General features: G+C 37.8%; 1 protein-coding gene across 2 annotated transcripts; it reads right to left on the bottom strand.

Moving 5' to 3' along the window:
- Window positions 1-237: 237 nt before the first annotated feature.
- On the bottom strand, window positions 238-18123 carry LOC148880959 (dynamin-related protein 5A-like). 2 transcript variants are annotated; one of them, XM_088963097.1, is made up of 16 exons: window positions 17810-18123; window positions 16732-16795; window positions 16467-16571; window positions 16099-16200; window positions 9341-9391; window positions 9164-9225; window positions 6336-6426; window positions 5947-6011; window positions 5474-5668; window positions 5144-5263; window positions 4642-4712; window positions 4263-4488; window positions 3414-3464; window positions 1974-2202; window positions 1265-1404; window positions 238-980 (listed from the first exon to the last, which is right to left on the bottom strand). In XM_088963097.1, the coding sequence occupies exons 1-16, from the start codon at window positions 17936-17938 to the stop codon at window positions 852-854; spliced, it is 1830 nt and encodes a 609-aa protein (XP_088819223.1). In that variant the 5' UTR covers window positions 17939-18123; the 3' UTR covers window positions 238-851. The 2 variants fall into 2 exon arrangements, with proteins under 2 accessions (XP_088819223.1, XP_088819222.1); XM_088963096.1 differs by lacking the exon at window positions 16732-16795.
- Between the last annotated feature and the right edge of the window lie 931 nt (window positions 18124-19054).

Here is a 19054-nt window from a genome sequence, read left to right as displayed (position 1 = left end):
ACTTATAAAGGCTCAAAAGAATGACAAACCACCTGCTCACCTTTCCGCTACAAGAGTTTCAGACACCTCCCCCAACACCCCAAACTGCACCATGAATGAAAGAATCAAAATTCCAGTCTCTGAATTCCTATTACATAAAAAAAGAGCACCATGAATTCCTAGTACAAACCACCTGCTCACCCTTCCGCTACAAGAGTTTCAGACACCCTCCCCCAACACCCCAAACTGCACCATGAATGAAAGAATCAAAATTCCAGTCTCTGAATTCCTATTACATAAAAAAAGAGCACCATGAATTCCTAGTACAAACCACCTGCTCACCCTTCCGCTACAAGAGTTTCAGACACCCTCCCCCAACACCCCAAACTGCACCATGAATGAAAGAATCAAAATTCCAGTCTCTGAATTCCTATTACATAAAAAAAGAGCACCATGTATTCCTAGTACAAACCACCTGCTCACCCTTCCGCTACAAGAGTTTCAGACAGCCTCCCCCAACACCCCAAACTGCACCATGAATGAAAGAATCAAAATTCCAGTCTCTGAATTCCTATTACATAAAAAAAGAGCACCATGAATTCCTAGTACAAACCACCTGCTCACCCTTCCGCTACAAGAGTTTCAGACAGCCTCCCCCAACACCCCAAACTGCACCATGAATGAAAGAATCAAAATTCCAGTCTCTGAATTCCTATTACATAAAAAAAGAGCACCATGTATTCCTAGTACAAACCACCTGCTCACCCTTCCGCTACAAGAGTTTCAGACACCCTCCCCCAACACCCCAAACTTCACCATGAATGAAAGAATCAAAATTCCAGTCTCTGAATTCCTAGAACAAATCTAGTTATCTACTTCGACCAAGCAACTGCATCGATCTCTGCCTGGGCACTTCTGTATAACTCCAATCTCTTTGCAAGAGCAGCTCGCCGCTCCATGACTGCAGGGTCCTCATCCAATAACGAGGCCAACTGCTTTTGCTGTAAAAACATTTTTAGAAAGTCAATAGACCGTAACCACAGTAACCACATGTGCTCCCAGAAGAATAAACGGTATTTTCTATTTCAGCATAAGGACAATGGGTAGTAACAGTCAGATAATAGAACCAATCTACTGGACAACAGAAGATGCAATATAAATTGATCTCTAAGGACCTGTAGCTTTTATCTACTGAGGCAAAGGGAAAGAAGACTTGCAGGTGGCATGTGTCTGTGTTTGTGTGCCTACATAAATAATTTATAAAAGAGACAGGTAACCTCCTCACCTCCTTTTTACCCAATTCAGTGAAGAAATGGTCAAGCAAGGACCGTTTGGATTCACGCACTTGACAATAAACAATGGACTTAGGAATGGAGTTCCGCAGGCTTGCACAGACCATATTGACATAAGACAAAACGGTTGTTCCTGTTTATATTAAAAGAGATTCAGAATTGGCACTAACCCAACGGAAATGGAAATAACCTGCCAAATTTGATCAAGATAATATTCTCCCAGATTTTGATATGATGAAGCTGCCTGTACATGAGGTGTTATTTTTTTAGCATTGAATTGGGAGTTGGGATCCACTGCAACACCCATATCTCCCATTCTATTGGCACTATATATTACAGTCCAAATCAACCCCTCAAAGTCAAAGGACAGTAACCGTTAAGCCATGTTTGGACTGGGGCAAAAGTGGAAACAGAGACGCAACATGATTCACAAAATCCACTTTGCCTTTTGCTCCAAAAAAAGAAGAGGGTGGAGTCCAAAGAGTGGATTTTTAGTTGTATCTCCTGCCTGTTAGCAGGTTTTGGAACCCACAGGGTAGACTAAGCATGTCATTACTCATCCAAATGACCAGTTTAATTATATCATATCTCACTCTTTCACCAGATGGTTTGTCTCTGAACCAGGCTTTCCAGATCTTGGCTTAGACATAGAACAAATTCCTGCATGAACCATTGAGATCCTGCTATACAAAAACTACTTACCTATTCTACGAAGATACGGATCATTATATCTGTCAAAAACTGAATGTGTTGGATTTCCTCCTTTCTCAATATCTTGGGGAAGCTTCCGGAAGAAATCAATTGTCAGATAGCTACACTCCATGTCAACTAGTTTAAGAGTTGCCTTCTTGCTTTCTTCCCTCATTCTGTCCAGTGATTCACAAGCTGCATTCCCAACCTCCACCCTGAGAGTGGGGTACTGCCTTAGCTCCTGAGCGAAACAAGAGAGAGAAAACCCATTAAACAAATTCAAGGAGTTACAGATGAAATCATAAAGATACACTTGGATTAAAAGAAGCAGAGTAATGACTATATATATATATGTGTGTGTGTGTGCATGTATGGTCATTACTTGGTGTAATGGAAAAATCTCAGGCTGGCAGGACCCCCAGATAGCTGGGACCGTACCCAGTCTACCCCTCCCAAGACCCCAGATAGCTGGGACCTACATTGGGTAATGGCCTTTTAATTGAAGAGGATTGATAGACTAGAAAAACAAACAAACAGAGAGGAAGATAGAGAGAGGTTTTCTTTTCTTTTCTTTTTTCTTCTTTTTTTTTTTTTTTTTTGTGGGGGGGGGGGGAGAGGGGGGAGAGTTATACATATGAGATTTTGAATTTTTAAGGAAATATATTTGGATATAGTACAATAAAGACAAACATTTAATATGCACCCAGATATGCATGCAACATACATCAACAAGCAGTACAATAAAGACAAACATATTAATATGCACCCAGCCATGCATGCAACATACACCAACAAGTGTTACGTGTACATGCTATGAATCTACCAAGAAGTTGTCCACATACCATAGATTTTGTTAATATCCCAATTTCCAATTCGTTTGAAAAATAATCATCAATTAGATAACAGATCAAACCAAATATCTATGCCAGATAAAAGAAATAGCATGTAAACATAACCACCCCTTTTCCTTTGTCAGTAAGAAGGTAATTTATAAGGCTTTATCTCAATGTCCAGAAGAAGAGAAGAAACAAATCACATCACTCTCAGAAGGTTTTATCTCAATGACCAATTTATAAGGCATTCTCTAATGGCCAATATGGAACTTTCTAATATGTAGTACTACCTCATTGATTATATCTTTCCAGTGCAAATATGAGAATTCAAAGTTAACAGTAAAAATACTCAACATGGAAAACTGTGAGATGTATGCATCACTTTATTAGGTTTTCTAACTTGTTAGAACGTAAGAAGAGCATCTTGCATCTGATATTTTCATTCCTACAAAAACAAAGTACAGCAAGCTATGAAGCCATTTCCTAAATATGTCAGAAACTTTGCTCTTACAAACCCATGGTCATAAAAAACATGTAACAGGTTTTGACTTATATGCAACAGATTATCATACAAGAAGGCAATAAAATGAAGGTAGCATTTGGCATACAAGGAACTTACCGCAGTTTCATTGACTGACTTGTGAACCAGCTCCTTCAGTATAGCATGAACCTGGACTTTGTGCAAAAACAAAAATTTGCAAGGAGCAAAATATTTTAATATTGTTGTAGAGAGTACATTTCAACAAAACACAATGTATAAGATAATTTAAATAGAGCAGACAACAGGGAGCCCCTGTACTATTATACTTCAGACATTACAGGCTATTATGTAAAAATATATGAATACTATTAACAATCCAAACTGTTCAATTTTCAAAGCCATCTTAAATACTTTGGTTTTCCAAAAACTAAAAAAACAAACAAGTAGGATAACCAAACTCTGTTTGGATAAGCTTTTGCTTTTGAGCTTTGGTCTGTGGGAAACAAAATTAAGCCAAAAAAAGTGTTTTGAACATTTGGTAAGAATTGCTTTTGGGCTTTAAAAACACAACCAACACTTCGGTACTATTAAAAATCCAAACCATTCAACCGAACCTTTCCTGAATGGTCAGTGAACTAGGACTCTTTTCTTCAGAAAATTTGATCGGACCATTCAACCCACAATCTGGTCATGATTCCTGTCCAGGTTAACCTAAAACCCAAAAATTCTTTGAAAGCCATTCCTGGAATTCAAACAAAAGAATGTGAGAAATACTTTGTGATGGTGTCTAATAAACACAAACAGAAAAAGACAGAAAAGAGAGAAAAGAAAACAAAACTAGAAAGGGAGCAAAGGTGATGCGATAAAGGTAAAATATCCACTGAAGTCATCAAACACCTAGCAAACATTTTGTTGGTTGAATTCTTCTCCTATCTTACAAAAGTTGCTCTGTAATCTAGATAATATGCTTTAGTTTTTAATTTTTACCGCATCAACAGCTGCCTCTGCAGGCCCTCTAATAGTGACCAATGATGATTCAATGAGTCGGCGGTACCCTTGTTCAGGAGCTATCAAATGTGGTTGGTACCCATCAGCCTCAGTAATTAGTTTTCTTACATTTTCCACTGAGAGATGCTTATTAAATTGCAATCGTTTTAGAGCTGCAGGAAGTTGATTGTCAAAGACATTGTAGATTTTATCGCCACCAGGGCGGCTGCAGACATTATATGCATTAAAATGAAAGGTTAATCCAGACACTAAGAGGAAATAGTAAATACTATATATATATATATATATATATATATATATATATATATATATATATATATATATATATATATATATTTCGGAAAAATAAGTAACATACATGCCATCAATATGCTCTTTATATATTTGATCAAAAATACGACAAATCTCCATTATCATGTATAACTTTCCCTGCATGAAATGAGGAATGAGAAAACCATAAGAAAAGTTGTATTGCAGGGGTGCAGGGGGGGGGGTAAGAGGCTGGAGGACTGATACACATTGCAGTAGGGGTTATCAATTCTATCCGAGCCCATAATAAGACACATAATAACTATATTATATGTCATATAATATAAAATAACATAGATATTTAATATGTCACATTTAAAGTTATATAGGCCCAGAAGCCAGGTCCATGGAGGGCAGGGCCCAGGTTTATATTTCAGGTCCAGGGTGCAGGCCAGGCTGGGCCTTGCCCTACCCCTTATCATAGGTGCTAATGCCCAGCAATTTTATCAGTAGTCAGCAAAACCTCCAGGACCAGGAGACCTGTAGGCCATCAACTGACCCAATAAACTAAAAGCACAAGTGGATACAAAAGAAAATTGGCAATGACTTACTCCAGCATCTGCAGCAATAGGCTCCCCAAGACGGCTCAATTCTGCTTCTAGTTCAGCAATAGTTTTATTGATAAGGGACTGGATACCTGGGATTCGGGACTTGATTACAGTTTCCAAATGCTGCAAGAAGAATCATTATATTATATTTAAATTACAATGCCGAAAAGCATTAAATTGCCCGACTCAAGTAAATAAATTTTTATGTTAAGTTGCCAAAGATAACACCAAACAGTTTTGACTAAGATTAACTGAGTTGAATTAAAGTACCAATTGACAAAATAAAACAAGTACACTCTCTCAATCTTCTCTGAAAAACAAAATCTGCTACACCTTTGATAGCATTTTTCCTAGATGCTCAGAACCCATTCTCTGAGCAAGATGTTTGTACTCTGGACTATTAGCAAAATATTCTCTCTCTCTTCGTCGAGCAGCAATCATATCAACACTCTTGTTGATATCAGCTTGAGAGCGATTAACAACACCAATCCAGGGAAACTGTAGCCGATATGCCTTGCCTTCCAGTATCTAAGGAAGGCCACAAAACATCAATCAGAATGCAGTCCTTCCAGAAAAGTTAAAATGCCCCATGTCTTACAATGAAAAGGGGGAATTGATTCAAAAATCATCACACAAACATCAGTTTAATTACTTTTGCATGTTAGACATGATAAGAATGCTTGTATATGAACTATACTATGCCTCCTGTCACATAATTGTGGAATGTGGAGAGGCATAGGACTGCTTATATTTTTCCTTTAGTTACTGCCCTATTGCAAGCAACGGGCACATATTCTCTCACTTACATCAACTGCATCAGTACCCTTATCCATAAGATCAATCTTGGTCAAAACACCAAATGTCCTCTCCCCTGAACGGTTGAAAATAAACAACACCAAGATTTAGAGTTAGTTGAATGTTCAAATTGAATTTCAATTGCTAGCCAATAATATATAATAGAACAAAGAATTCTTAAAATTTACAACTTAAAAGTACAAAGAAATTGGTATTCCTAAAAAAAATGGTTAAAAGAAGCTGCAAATACCACCTTGGTATTACCTTAATGTCTCAAACCTTGCAACAAATGCTATGAGGTGAAGTAAGCAAGAGAATCAGTCAAAACAGAAATAAAAGTTTGTGCCTTTCTTCTTTTTCCTGGAAAAGATATCTGTGCACATTTTAGTAATAGGCTTACCTTTAGGATCTACTTCACGAGAGATCTTGATTGCATCAGAGGTGGCAAGGTCTTGATTGGCAGGTGATATTGCCAATATTATACAGTTTGGCTGCAAGGTAAAAGTTTCAATAAATAATACTATTGAGCAATGTTTTAAAAACCGACCCAGAGGCCGAGGCCGAATTGTTTTTGCCTCCAGGTTGCAGGTCACCAGTTCGACCATCTACGTCAAACGGGTCAGATCATGTCACACACACACACACACACATATATATATAGTATGTTTAAACCTGTATTTTATCAATAAAAAATGTATAATTACTTTTTAGATAAAATATATGTATATATAAATGTTATTTTATGTTTAATTTACATTTTTTAATTCAGTTTTAATTTTTTATTTGTAAAAAATGCTAAAAATATGCATATATATGTGTGTAGGTATGTATAGACATGTATTTTATTAATAAATAATGTATAATTATGATCTACATGTAATATATGTATTATTTAATATTTACTGTATGCTTTTTAATTCAGTTTTAAAATTTTTATTGGGTAAAATACAAAAAAATCCCCTGTAGTTTAATTTTAACAAATACCTCCCCTAAACTTTTGAAAAAATCAACAGAAACCTCCCTTCCGTCACTAATCCAGATGGAAAACATTAGACCAATACATCAGTTTTTTTCAAATACCCATTCTACCCTCTTGTCGATCTCTTTCTCTTATAATCTCCCATTCTTGAACTCCATTAACTAGGAAGTAGGAACCTTGTTAAAAACTCCATCGACCGAAGAACAGAGGAACCCTGGAAGAATATTTATCATCTTCTCCTCTTTCAATCTCCCGTTCTTAAAACTCCATCGACTCAAGAAAAGGTAGCAACCACAGTTGACTCTTTCAGCCCTGAAACTTACTCCAGTCAGGAAGGGAAACAACATGGACCACCAGAGATTGTCTGGTGGAGAAGTGAGGCAACGTTTCTGGTTTATGCACATGAAACACAGATAAAATTTGAACTTTAGCTATAGATTAGAAGGTGAGCTGTTCTTCACCGGAAGGTTGGCTGAGAAGTGTGTTAATCAACTTAAAAGGCCGCCTAATCTTTTAATCACATCTTGGAATTACGATACTAGTTTTCTAGCGGAAGTGCCAAATGATGAATTCTTGGGTTTGATTGCATATCAGAAATAAAACTGATTGTTGCACTGTTCAACTTTTCCCCCTGTTTTGCTTTTGGGTTTTATGTATTTATGGACACTTCTGAATGCATTTTTTTTCTCATTTTGGGTCATACGAAATGTCATTTATTGAATCTCTGGTTTGGTTTTTGTGGGCTCCAATGAATTTTTGCTTTTATTATTTCTGTGTTTTTGGATTCGATCAAGCATAACTCTATTTGGTCCCCAATTTCTTATTGGTTGGCTGCTGGTTACTCAACTTACAAGCTACCAATGATGTTAGTAACACCTTCAAAAGAAAACATTAACAAATTACAGCACAGAAGAGGAATTGATTTCTTGTCCTTGAGAGCCTTGGTTATTTTTCCATGCGGTATTGGTGAGAATACTCACACCTATTTATGAAATGCAATCCTCATAACAAGAGAAATGAAAAAAAAAAGCTCTGGTGAAAAATTGCTCGAAGGGGAACTAGATATTGCAGACAATGAAGAACAGTTTCTGGTAAAGAACAGTGGCTAGTGAAGAACGGTTTCTAGAAAATGGGAAATATTCTTAGGCGAATGGAATATTTTGAATGATAGTCCATGCAAGTGTTTAGTGGTGTTAGGGTTTAAACTCTATTCTTTTGCTCTGAAAAAAGGCTCATAAAATCGCAAGAATGATGTTAATCGAATGAGAGCATTTTTAGAATTTTAATATATTTTCAATGATGTCCCCAACAATTAGTTAGGGGTAATTTTGTAACTTTATATGTTTTCCGTCTGGATTAGTGATAGAAGGGAGGTTTCTGTTGATTTTTTCAAAAGTTTAGGGGAGGTATTTGTTAAAATTAAACTACAGGGGAAGTTTTTATGATTATCAGAAACTCCAGGGGAGGTTTTTGTATTTTAACTTTTTTATTTGTAAAAAATATCAAAACTGCAATTGAAGGCCAAAAAAAGAATTTTTTTTTTCATGAAATTGGTGGGGCAAGGAGCCATAGGCACCTTGGGGCACATAGACCTCGAAAAGTTACCCAAAATCAAAAAAGAAAAAAAAGATCACCCAATTGGACATCCAAGCACAAAGTTATTGTCTTTAGAAATTTGCACATACATTAAGTGTGCAACCCGTGACTTGGTAATCGGGTTGAATGAGTCAATGGTTCAACCACCCAAGTCGAGCGATTTTTGACCAAGTCAATGATTTTTTAAGCAAATGATAGGTTTTAGAAAAATTGAGCATAAAATCAAGACCAAATAACGATTCAAATGATTCAACCGATTGAGTCAATGGTGGATTGAAAACACTACCCTTGAGGCCTTGATGTAGTATGCACATTGAGACGAGAGAGAGTTTATCTTGGGTTGCATCCCATCCAATGGAAGGTATAAGAAATTTTATTTAAATCTATGAAAGCTCATCTAGATATTATTGTCCCTAATGAGAATTACAAGCTCAAAAGTTTTATAATTTAAGACCTCATCACTAATTTGACCATTATGCTCTCGTAACATAGACACCCTTTTTAAATAATAGCATCTTGAGATAAACAATAAATGTGCATTGAAAACAAGTAATTATGTCTTTAAAGTAATATGCAGGCATTAGTCTAATCTGTCAAGAAGTGTGAGACATTCTAAAAGTTCCGTGGTTTCAGGAATTTCAAATAGAAATTACCTTTTCAATATAGGAGCGAACCATATTTTCAATGTCTTGCACAATACTTTCCGGTTGACCCTCTGTCAAAATAGTAAATTATTAAGTGCCATTTAAAAGAAAGTAAAAATACATGAGAAGAAAAAACAGAAAACCTCAGTACTGGGTGACAGGCCAGAACAATGATAGACTACTTACCAACAGCTACTTTTGTAAGTCCAGGAAGATCAATCAGAGTCAAGTTTACAACTGTCAAGGGACAAAAAATAATCATGATAAACTAGGAGAAATCATAACGGGGCTGTATATTGACACATAAGGACTTGACAATTATAAAGGGACTGATAAATAATCCTAAAAGATAGTTTTTGTTTGGCATTAATTTTCAAATTAAAAGGTCAGTGAAATGCATAAAAAAATTGTTAATAGTTAAAAGTTTCAAAGAACAGGTCAAAATTTTTATGGATATAAGATCAACAACTTGCCCTAGTAAATATATGGATCTCATTTTAGATATCTGAGAAGATAGTGTAGAGAGGCCCATAGGCTATTACTGTATATTATCTTTATGTTCTTCTCTGTAATGGGTCTTATTCTGGGCCCATACTCTTTTATGTTCTTCTTTTGTAATTTATTGTCCAACTAAGGACATCTCTTGTAATTACTAAAAGATTAACTTAATAAAAGTGTATTAGAGAGTTAGATGGAGGTTAAGTTCAAACTCCTCATCCTCTAACCTTTCTTGCCGCAGCTCTCTCTTCTTCTCTAATCCTCTCTTGCTAGTTTTCTTTGTTTCAAACACAGTCCCTACTTCTAGGACTGTTTTTCAACTTGGTATCAGAGCAGGCCACTGCTTGGCGTGTCCCTCATGTGGTTCTAGTTCAGCCAACTACATGAGGAGGTTCTAGGGCTGAGAGTTTACAATCATCTGCTTGATTCTTGGAGGTCATTGGAGGGTTCCCAAGCTTCTACACACTTAGAGAAGGGTTCGGTGACCAGGAAGAATCAGAGAACAAGTTGCTTTGCCTGATTTAAAATCAGAGAAAAGGGTTTTCGAAGTCATCCTAGAGGACAAGTGTTCGACCTAGTTTATTGTTCAAACCAGAGACTCTCTTGCTGTAAGTCTTTGCTCAGTTGTTTCTGGGTTAATTTTTTTCACTGTTCTGGACTGTTAAAAGTCCGAAGTTTCTTTGGAAATAGTACAACTATTCGGCTATCCTCAAGTCTGATTTAATCCAGAGATTTCTGGGTTGTTTTTTATTTCTTTTCAGGACTGTCAAGTAGCCGAAATACCTCTGGAATCACCACTGTTGAGACTACTTCATTCGGCCATTGTTGCTGGACTGCTCCTACTCGGAAATTTTTGGGTTGCTTTGGAGGTCCTATTCGGCTGATTATTGGGTTGGGAAGTTGCTGAGATTGTTTTAAAACTAAGTGATACTAGTCTCATCTTCATTCCAACCCCTTCTTGAAGGCTAAAACAGTAAACAGTGGGCTGTTAAGTATTGCACACTGAGTGTTCGACAAAAGGTCACTCAAGGACTGTGGTGCTGTTAGAATCTGAAATACCTTATGTTTGGAAGTTGCTGGGTGTATTTTTTGAAGGCTGAAACAGTAAAGAAAGAACTACCACTGAACTTTGAATGATGGATTTCTCAAACTTTGAAAACAATAATACTGCTGAATATGGGCAGATTTTGGGAACCCCAACCAATTCTATGCTGGCTGTAACTACAGTCAAGTTTGATGGGACCAATTACTTAGCTTGGTCACAATCAGTGAAAATCCATATTTGTAGCAAAGGAAAATGGGATTTTATTTCTAGGAGCAAGAAAGCTCCTTCAGAGGATGATCCATCTTATGAGAGATGGGTACAAGAAAACTACACTGTGATTGGGTGGTTTGTGAACTCAATGCAGCCACAGATCAGTCAACATTATCTTTGGATGAATTCAGCTAAAGAGATCTGGGATAGTGTTGCAGAGACTTATTCCCAGAAGTTGAATGTTGCTAGAGCTTACAAACTGAGAAGTGATGTGAAGAATCTAAGACAGGGGGAGAAGTCACTTGCAGCATACTTCTCAATCTTAAAATTTATATGGCAAGAGATTGATTTGATAGAGGCTGTGACATGGGATACCCCTAAGGATGCTGAAATATACAGGAAATTGGTTGAACGGAATAGGGTGTTTGAGTTCTTGACAGGGCTGAATTCTGAATATGATATTACAAAGCAAAACATCTTGTCCAAGGAAGATGTTTCATTGTCACAAGCATATACTCTGGTCAGTAGTGAAGAAAGTAGAAGGCAAGTGCAGGTTCAAGGAGTTGGTATTAATGATCATTTTGCAAATATGGGAATCAAACCCAAAAGGGTTACAGAAGCTCACAGTGGCACAGGAAGGAAGGAAGTGGTGTGTGAATATTGTAAGATGCCAAAACATTCAAAGGACAAGTGCTAGAAATTGCATCCCAATCTTGTACCTATCAGATTCTAGAAAAAGAATGATAGTAGAAAGACAGGAAGTGCACATGCAGCCACAGACACAGATACAGATGTTGAATCTACCAATGCACAGTTAGCAGCCATGAAAGCTGAATATGAAAAGTTTGGAAAGATGATCAGTCAGCTTGAAGGTGCATCTTCATCATCCATCCCTTCTGGAAGTTCAGCCAACATTGCATTTGCTCACTCAGGTATAAGGGCTTCCGCTAACCATGCATCCACCTCAAGTAAACACAAAACCCCTTGGATCATAGACTCAGGTGCTTCTGATCACATGACCAACCTTTCCACTTTATTTGTTTCATATGATTTACTTCATGGCCGTGACAAAATCACATTAGCTGATGGTTTTCTTGCCCCTATTTCCGGCAAGGGAATTGTCAAGGCTACAGACTCCTTACTCTTATCTTCCACTCTTCATGTGCCTGAATTAAATACCAATTTATTATCTGTAAGTAGCCTGACCAAATCATTGAATTGTTGTGTAACTTTTTTCCCTTCTCACTGTGTGTTTCAGGACCTGAAGTCTCAGAAGGTGATTGGGAGTGGCCATGAAGCGAATGGAATATACTTGCTCGACATCCCTGGCCAATGCTTTGATCATCCCAAGAATGTTGCTTTTGGTTCTACTTTTTCAAAGTCTGTTAGTCAAATTATGTTGAGTCATTGTCGGTTGGGTCATTTACCTTTTTCTGCTTTAAGCCATTTGTTTCCAAAACTGTTTAAGGGAGTCAGTGTGTCCAGTCTCAATTGTGAATCCTGTCAGTTGTCAAAGTATTGTAGAAAAAATACTTTGTGAGCAATAAAAGATCCTCTTTTCTTTTTCATATTGTGCACTCTAATGTGTGGGGGCCATACCATTTATCCTCTATGGGGGGTTACAGATATTTTATCTTGTTTATTGATGACTTCTCTAGATTCACCTGGATATACTTAATGAAATCTCGGGATGAAGTCCCAAGACTTGTGAGGCAATTTCATGAGCTTGTTCTAACTCAATTTGGTACCAGAATTAAGGTTTTCAGATCTGACAATGCAAAAGAATATTTTGATAAGAGTTTATCCTTGTATCTTTCAGACATGGGGGTTATTCATCAAAGCTCATGTGTTTGAACCCTTGAACAAAATGGAGTTGCTGAGAGAAAAAATAGACATATTGTTGAAGTTGCAAGGAGCCTTTTGTTTGCCTCACATGTTCCCACAAGATTTTGGGGTGATGTTGTACTTACTGCTACCTATCTCATAAACCGTATGCCATCCAGGGTACTAGAGTTTAAATCCCCCTTCAATCTTCTTCATCCAAACAAGGATCTCTTCCCAATTCCTCTTCGTGTGTTTGGTTGTACCTGCTATGTTCACATTCCAAGTGTGCAAAGACACAAGTTTGAACCGAAATCCCACAAATGTATCTTCCTTGGTTACTCCCCCATACAAAAGGGTTATTGCTGTTTTGATCCAAAGACTGGCACCCGACATGTCTCTATGGATGTTACCTTTAATGAACTTTCTCCTTTTTATGGTTCCTCTCAGGATGGACATTGTCCACAGGGGGAGAGTCTATCACATGTTTTTGCTCTTCCTCTTCCTGCCCCAGTTGAGTCTCTTGACAAACTTGTATCCTCACCAAATGAGTCAAAGGAGGATCAATCACTTCATACCTCTTGTCCCAGGGACCCTATTTCTTTACTCCCTTGCCCTATCCATAATCCCAAAGTGTATCAAAGGCAGAGATCCAGGAATGAGCAAGTGGTTTCCTTTACAACAAATGAAGCTCATACATTCCCAATCACAAATGAGATAACAGGTACTGTTTCAACTCCTTTGGAATCATCTTTTCCAGACCTTGATGTCCCCATTGCTGTTAGGAAAGGGAAGCAGAAATGTACTGCATACTGCATTTCCAAATACCTTTCTTATGACCTGCTTTCTCCTTCATACATTGTCTATCTCTCTTCTGTTGATTCTAACCCCATTCCTAGGTCTGTCTCAGAAGCTCATGGGATTCCAGAATGGAGAGATGCCATGGAAACCAAAATGAATGCTCTACATGCAAATGGTACTTGGGAGGTGGTGGATTTTCCTGAAGGAAAGTATCCAGTTGGGTGCAAGTGGTTTTCACCATTAAATACAGGGCTGATGGAACTACTGAGAGGTACAAGGCTAGGCTTGTTGCAAAAGGTTATACACAGACATATGGGATTGACTACCTGGAGACTTTTGCCCCTGTTGCCAAGATGACATCTGCCAAGGTTCTTTTATCTCTGGCAGCTCACTTTGATTGGCCTCTCTATCAGTTGGATGTAAAGAATGCATTTCTGAATGGTGACTTACATGAGGAAGTCTACATGTGTCTTCCCCCAGGGATGTATGGGAAAGATATGCAAGGAAAGGTATGCAGATTGAAGAAATCTCTTTATGGTCTTAAACAATCTCCTAGAGCCTGGTTTGAGAGATTTAGAGCTGCACTTGTTAAATTCGGCTATGTTCAGACACAGTCGGATCATACTCTGTTTGTGAAGAAAAGTATATCTTTGGCAGTGTATCTCATTGTGTATATTGATGACATTATAGTGATTAGTGATGATGCCTCAGGCGTTCTGGCTCTTAAGTCTTTCCTCCGTACAGAATTTGAGATTAAGGATCTGGGGGAGTTGAAATACTTCCTTGGCATAGAAGTTGCCAGATCCAAGGATGGGATCCTTATTTCCCAAAGGAAATATGTTCTTGATTTATTGTCTGAAACTGGAAAAGTGGGTGCAAGACCAGTTGCAACTCCCATTGATATGAGTCACAAACTTTCAGCTACAGATGGAACTTTGTTGGAAGACAAAGGGGTTTTCAGAGACTTCTTGGGAAGCTTCTGTACCTGTGCATGACTAGACCAGATATTGCGTATGCTGTCAGTTGCATTAGCCAATTCATGCATGCTCCTAGAGATACTCATATGGCAGCAGAAGAACAGATTTTGTGCTATCTGAAAGGCTCTCCAGGGAAAGGAATCCTATTTACCAAGCATGACCACTTGAAACTTGAAGCCTATACTGATGCTGATTGGGCTGGAAATATGGATGACAGAAGATCTACTTCAGGATATTGCAGTCTGGTGGCTGGTAATGTTGTCTCTTGGAGGAGTAATAAACAATCTGTTGTGGCCAGATCTTCTGCAGAAGCAGAGTATAGGGCCATGGCACATGGGGTCTCGGAATTGTAGTGGCTAAGGTCCTTAATGGAAGAACTTAGGATTGATCATGACAGACCCATGATGTTGTACTGTGATAATCAGGCTGCCATCAACATTGCTCACAACTCGGTACAACATGATCGAACCAAACATATTGAAGTTGATAGACATTTTATTCGAGAAAGAGTCTCCTCCGGAGAAGTGTGCCTTCCATTCGTTACCTCTGAAGGACAATTGGCAGACTTTCTCACCAAAGACATTTCCAAGGCAAGACTTCATCATGACACTGGCAAACTGGGCATGATTGACATCTATGCTCAGCTTGAGGGGGAGTGTAGAGAAGATGGGCCGAATGGCCCATAGGTTGTTACTGTATATTATCTTTATGTTCTTCTCTGTAATGGGCCTTATTCTGGGCCCATACTCTTTATGTTCCTCTTTTGTAATTTCTTGTCCAACTAAGGACCTCTCTTATAATTACTAAAAGATTAACTTAATAAAAGTGTATTAGAGAGTTAGAGGGAGGTTAAGTTCGAACTCCTCATCCTCTAACCTTTCTTGTCGCAGCTCTCTCTTCTTCTCCAATCCTCTCTTGCTAGTTTTCTTTGTTTCAAACACAGTCCCTACTTCTATGACTGCTTTTCAACTGATAGAAATGAGTTGAAAAATGAAGGCATTCGTTCAAAATTAGTACAAGAACTTCTCACTTTCCAAGAAAAGTATTTAAAACATAAGCTTGATACATCTCCAAATGTATTGAAGAAAGGTCAAAACTGCCCTAGCAGAAACATTTAGATGCCTACCATAATCATAATTTCATAATATGATACCTTACAAAAACCCAAAAACACAAATTTTCATCCGTGAAAAGAACAAATTCATAGTTGTTCAAAAAGATTTAATAAAACAAGAAGGTCCACACAATCCATTTAGAATTTTAAACAGAGATGAATGGAATCAATAAGTAAATCCATATTAGAATTGTTTATGAAAGATTTTTCTTTTTTTTTGTGAAAGAATTAGTTTGTGCCACCATATCTATTTTCTTCTTTGGGAAGATCTGTCTCACATAGGATGTGATTGTAGGAAATGGGGCAAAGCTTTAGTTCTCCCTTTTGGTTGTAATCTCTTCAATCTAATAATTTAATTGTATTCTGATTTTGGCAGCAAAGATAGACAATGTGACCATCTTCAAGAAACTAGTGATTGTGGCCCCAGAAAGAAAGAAAAGAAGAAGAAAAGGAGAAAGGGAGAAAACCCATGTCTCACCATTAGGAGAATAGATACTGAGATGGATAGGAACACTGGAGACCTGTTTGCTGCGCCCTGTTTCTCTATCTGTCTCATCTGAGATCTCCTTCCTTACAGCAGCTACATGAAACACTTAGGCTATGTTTGGTTTGAAGGAAAATATAGGGAAAGGAAGGGAAAGGTAGGGAAAGGTAGGGAGACCTTTACAAATCTTGTATTGGTTTTCCTGTCTTTCCCTTCCTTACCCTACCTTTTCCTTCAAGCCAAACATAGCCTTAAGTCAGAAATTGAAAATATTAGCTATTGGCTACATAAATAAGAATGTTTGAAAGGCAAAAATATGAATGCACTACTTCGCTTCCAAAAAAATAATAATAATAACATACCAAAATCTGTGAACTTCTTTCTTGAGAGGTGAAGGAACTCTGCATACTCTCTTCCTTCATCTATTTTATGAAGCTGTAAGACAAGGGGACGCCGAGTAACAATTCCTGCATAAAGTTTTGTTTGTATCATTTCTCTAGCATTTAAGAGACCAAAGAAAAAGTGTATATGAAAATGAAGAAGTTGCAAAAGGACTGAGAAAATTAACTCACTAATTGTAAATGAAGTGATACATGATAAAAGTAAAGTAATAGGACAACAAATTACCAGATCCACGGGGCAAGAAGTCCTTTCCAACAATGCTCTCCAACACTGAAGACTTACCAGAGCTCTAGAGAATGTTACAGAAGCATAAGAAGAAAGTAAATATATAAAGGGCAGCCCAGTGCATGAGGCTAGGCTCCCACCAATGTGGGGTTTGGGGAGGGACAGATGCAAGGGGTTTGGTAGAAAGCATAGCTTTATTATGTGCCATTAATTAGTAGTATACGGGAAAATTACAACAACCATCCTTCCTGAATACTAGTTTTAACAGTGTAATTGTGAGAAGATAACCACACATCTTTGGAACATGACTATAAATACCTTAAGTTGCACTTCCATTATTCCATATTAGGAAAAAATAAAACCACTTCACAGTTAGCATTCGGTTCAAGTGAACAGAGAATTTGAAAAAAAAAAAACCTAGATGTGTTGTCCATGGAACAGAATGGTATATGACATATATACAACAGGTGAGATTAACATCTGACTCCGAAATACCAGAACAAATTATTCCTCAAATTTCATCTTTCAGGGCTTACCATGTTACCACTTACTACAAAGTTTTACAAGTGACATCTACTTTACAGGAACTAGAGCAAAAATTACCTTCAAGAGGATCGAATTTGAATTATGCGATTATGTCTCTACACAGGGTCATAGGACTAGGAACCAGGGATTCGTTAACCTAAGGACGCAACTTCAAAAAGTTAAGGGCATGGCCTTGTAGACATAGTTCAAATTTGATCCTCTTGCGGATACAACAAACATACTGCAGTTACCAAAACCTATAATTCCGCCACGTGATACAGTCAAGATATTCAATACAAAAGTTATCGATAAATTAGAACTCAATAAAAATATGCAACCTGAATCAGTGCAAACCATGAACTCAACAAATTGAAGTATTTGAGAATATAAAAGAAGAAAGCTTAACGTTCGGCTAGATTCCGCATAAGAAAACAAGAATATTCAAACGAACAAAATAATGCATCTAACCCAGATAGATCCTTCAATATCGACGAAAATAAAATCAACCGACAGATACTTTAAAATGAGACTAGAGAGGGGGGGTCGAGCTGACCTGTCCTCCGACGACAGCGATTGCCGGCAACGAATCCCATAAAGTCGGCAATGCACTCTCTTTACCATGGTCTCCCAGAGCCGTACAAGCCCTCTGCAACTTGTTCACCAAAGAGATCAAATTGTCCATGTTCTCCCCTCGTTCTCAGAAAACAAAAACGAAAAAAAAGAATGGGAAAAACGAATTCGAAAAGGAATTTTATCAGGGAAATTGGCAATAGAGGAGATTCTGGCGCTTCGGCCGGATAAAAAGAAGGGGGAGATCAGGAGAATAAGCTTGAAGAATGCATTTGGCTAACAACCCGAGTTCTTTATATTTTCAAGTTTGATTGAAATCGTGCATTATTTATATTGATGAAGCGTTTGGGTTTGTATCAGGACTCAGGAGTCAAGAGGCAACGGGCAACGAGCAACGAGCAACGATGATGTCTGACCACCCCCACGTTTCCAATCATTTCGAATCCTAGTACTAAACACTGAGCTCACAACGTCAGCTTGGAATGACGTGGTCCTGGCCCACTGTCCGCACCGTTCGAACCGGAGACGGCTGACTCGGTGTTTTGCCTTTTTGGCGGGAGGATCTTGATAGACTTGGGTTCGTGTTTTGACTTTAACTATAACTTTCCTTATTTTCTTTTCCTCGTCCTTTTTCTAGGCTATGTTTGTTATGAAGGAAAAGGTAAGGAAAAGGAAAAGGCTAAACATGATGTCATTTGTTACTTATGTAAATGAATTAATTAATTCAATTCAATTAATTGAATTAAGGTAATTATTGATTCAAAGAGAAAGCAACGTGCTAACATTTTTTGTTTTCCTAAAAGTAAGCAACGTGTGCTTACCCATGAATGAATTGAATTACTATTTCCTAAAAACGTCGGTAGTTGAATTTGAATTCTATTTCCTATAAAAATGGGGAAATGGGCAATTGAATTGAAATTCTATTTCTTGTAAAAATGGGATGACACGTGTCTAACTGGGAGGGGGCTATGGAGACAACACCCTTAGAGCAGTAAGGGGTAACCTTTGGTTTGACTGAACCAAACCCATTAAGCATGGAGGATCTAGCCCATTCTGTTGTTGCAGAACACTAGACAACAGCCAACCACCTCTACACCAACCATATCCTCAACTGCTTGTCTAATGAACTGTATAATGTCTACTCTTCCTACAATTATGCCTATGAAATTTGGAATGCTTTGGCCAATAAGTGTGCTCTAGAAAATGCTGGAAATAAGAAATATGTAAT

This window comes from Nelumbo lutea, chromosome 1, assembly GCF_056320005.1.
Source record: "Nelumbo lutea isolate HS-2025 chromosome 1, American lotus-T2T, whole genome shotgun sequence".
NCBI lineage: Eukaryota > Viridiplantae > Streptophyta > Magnoliopsida > Proteales > Nelumbonaceae > Nelumbo > Nelumbo lutea.
The sequence above is the reverse complement of the archived record's forward strand: the minus strand, read 5'-3'. Positions and strand labels throughout refer to the sequence as shown.

Excerpts from the sequence above, each read along its gene's own strand:
- LOC148880959 (XM_088963097.1), bottom strand. The coding sequence starts at position 17,938 with ATGGACAATTTGATCTCTTTGGTGAACAAGTTGCAGAGGGCTTGTACG. Across the intron at positions 16,201-16,466 it reads AAAGAAGTTCACAGATTTTG|CTGCTGTAAGGAAGGAGATC; the intron begins GTATGTTATTAT and ends TGTTTCATGTAG. Across the intron at positions 981-1,264 it reads CTGAATTGGGTAAAAAGGAG|CAAAAGCAGTTGGCCTCGTT; the intron begins GTGAGGAGGTTA and ends ATGTTTTTACAG.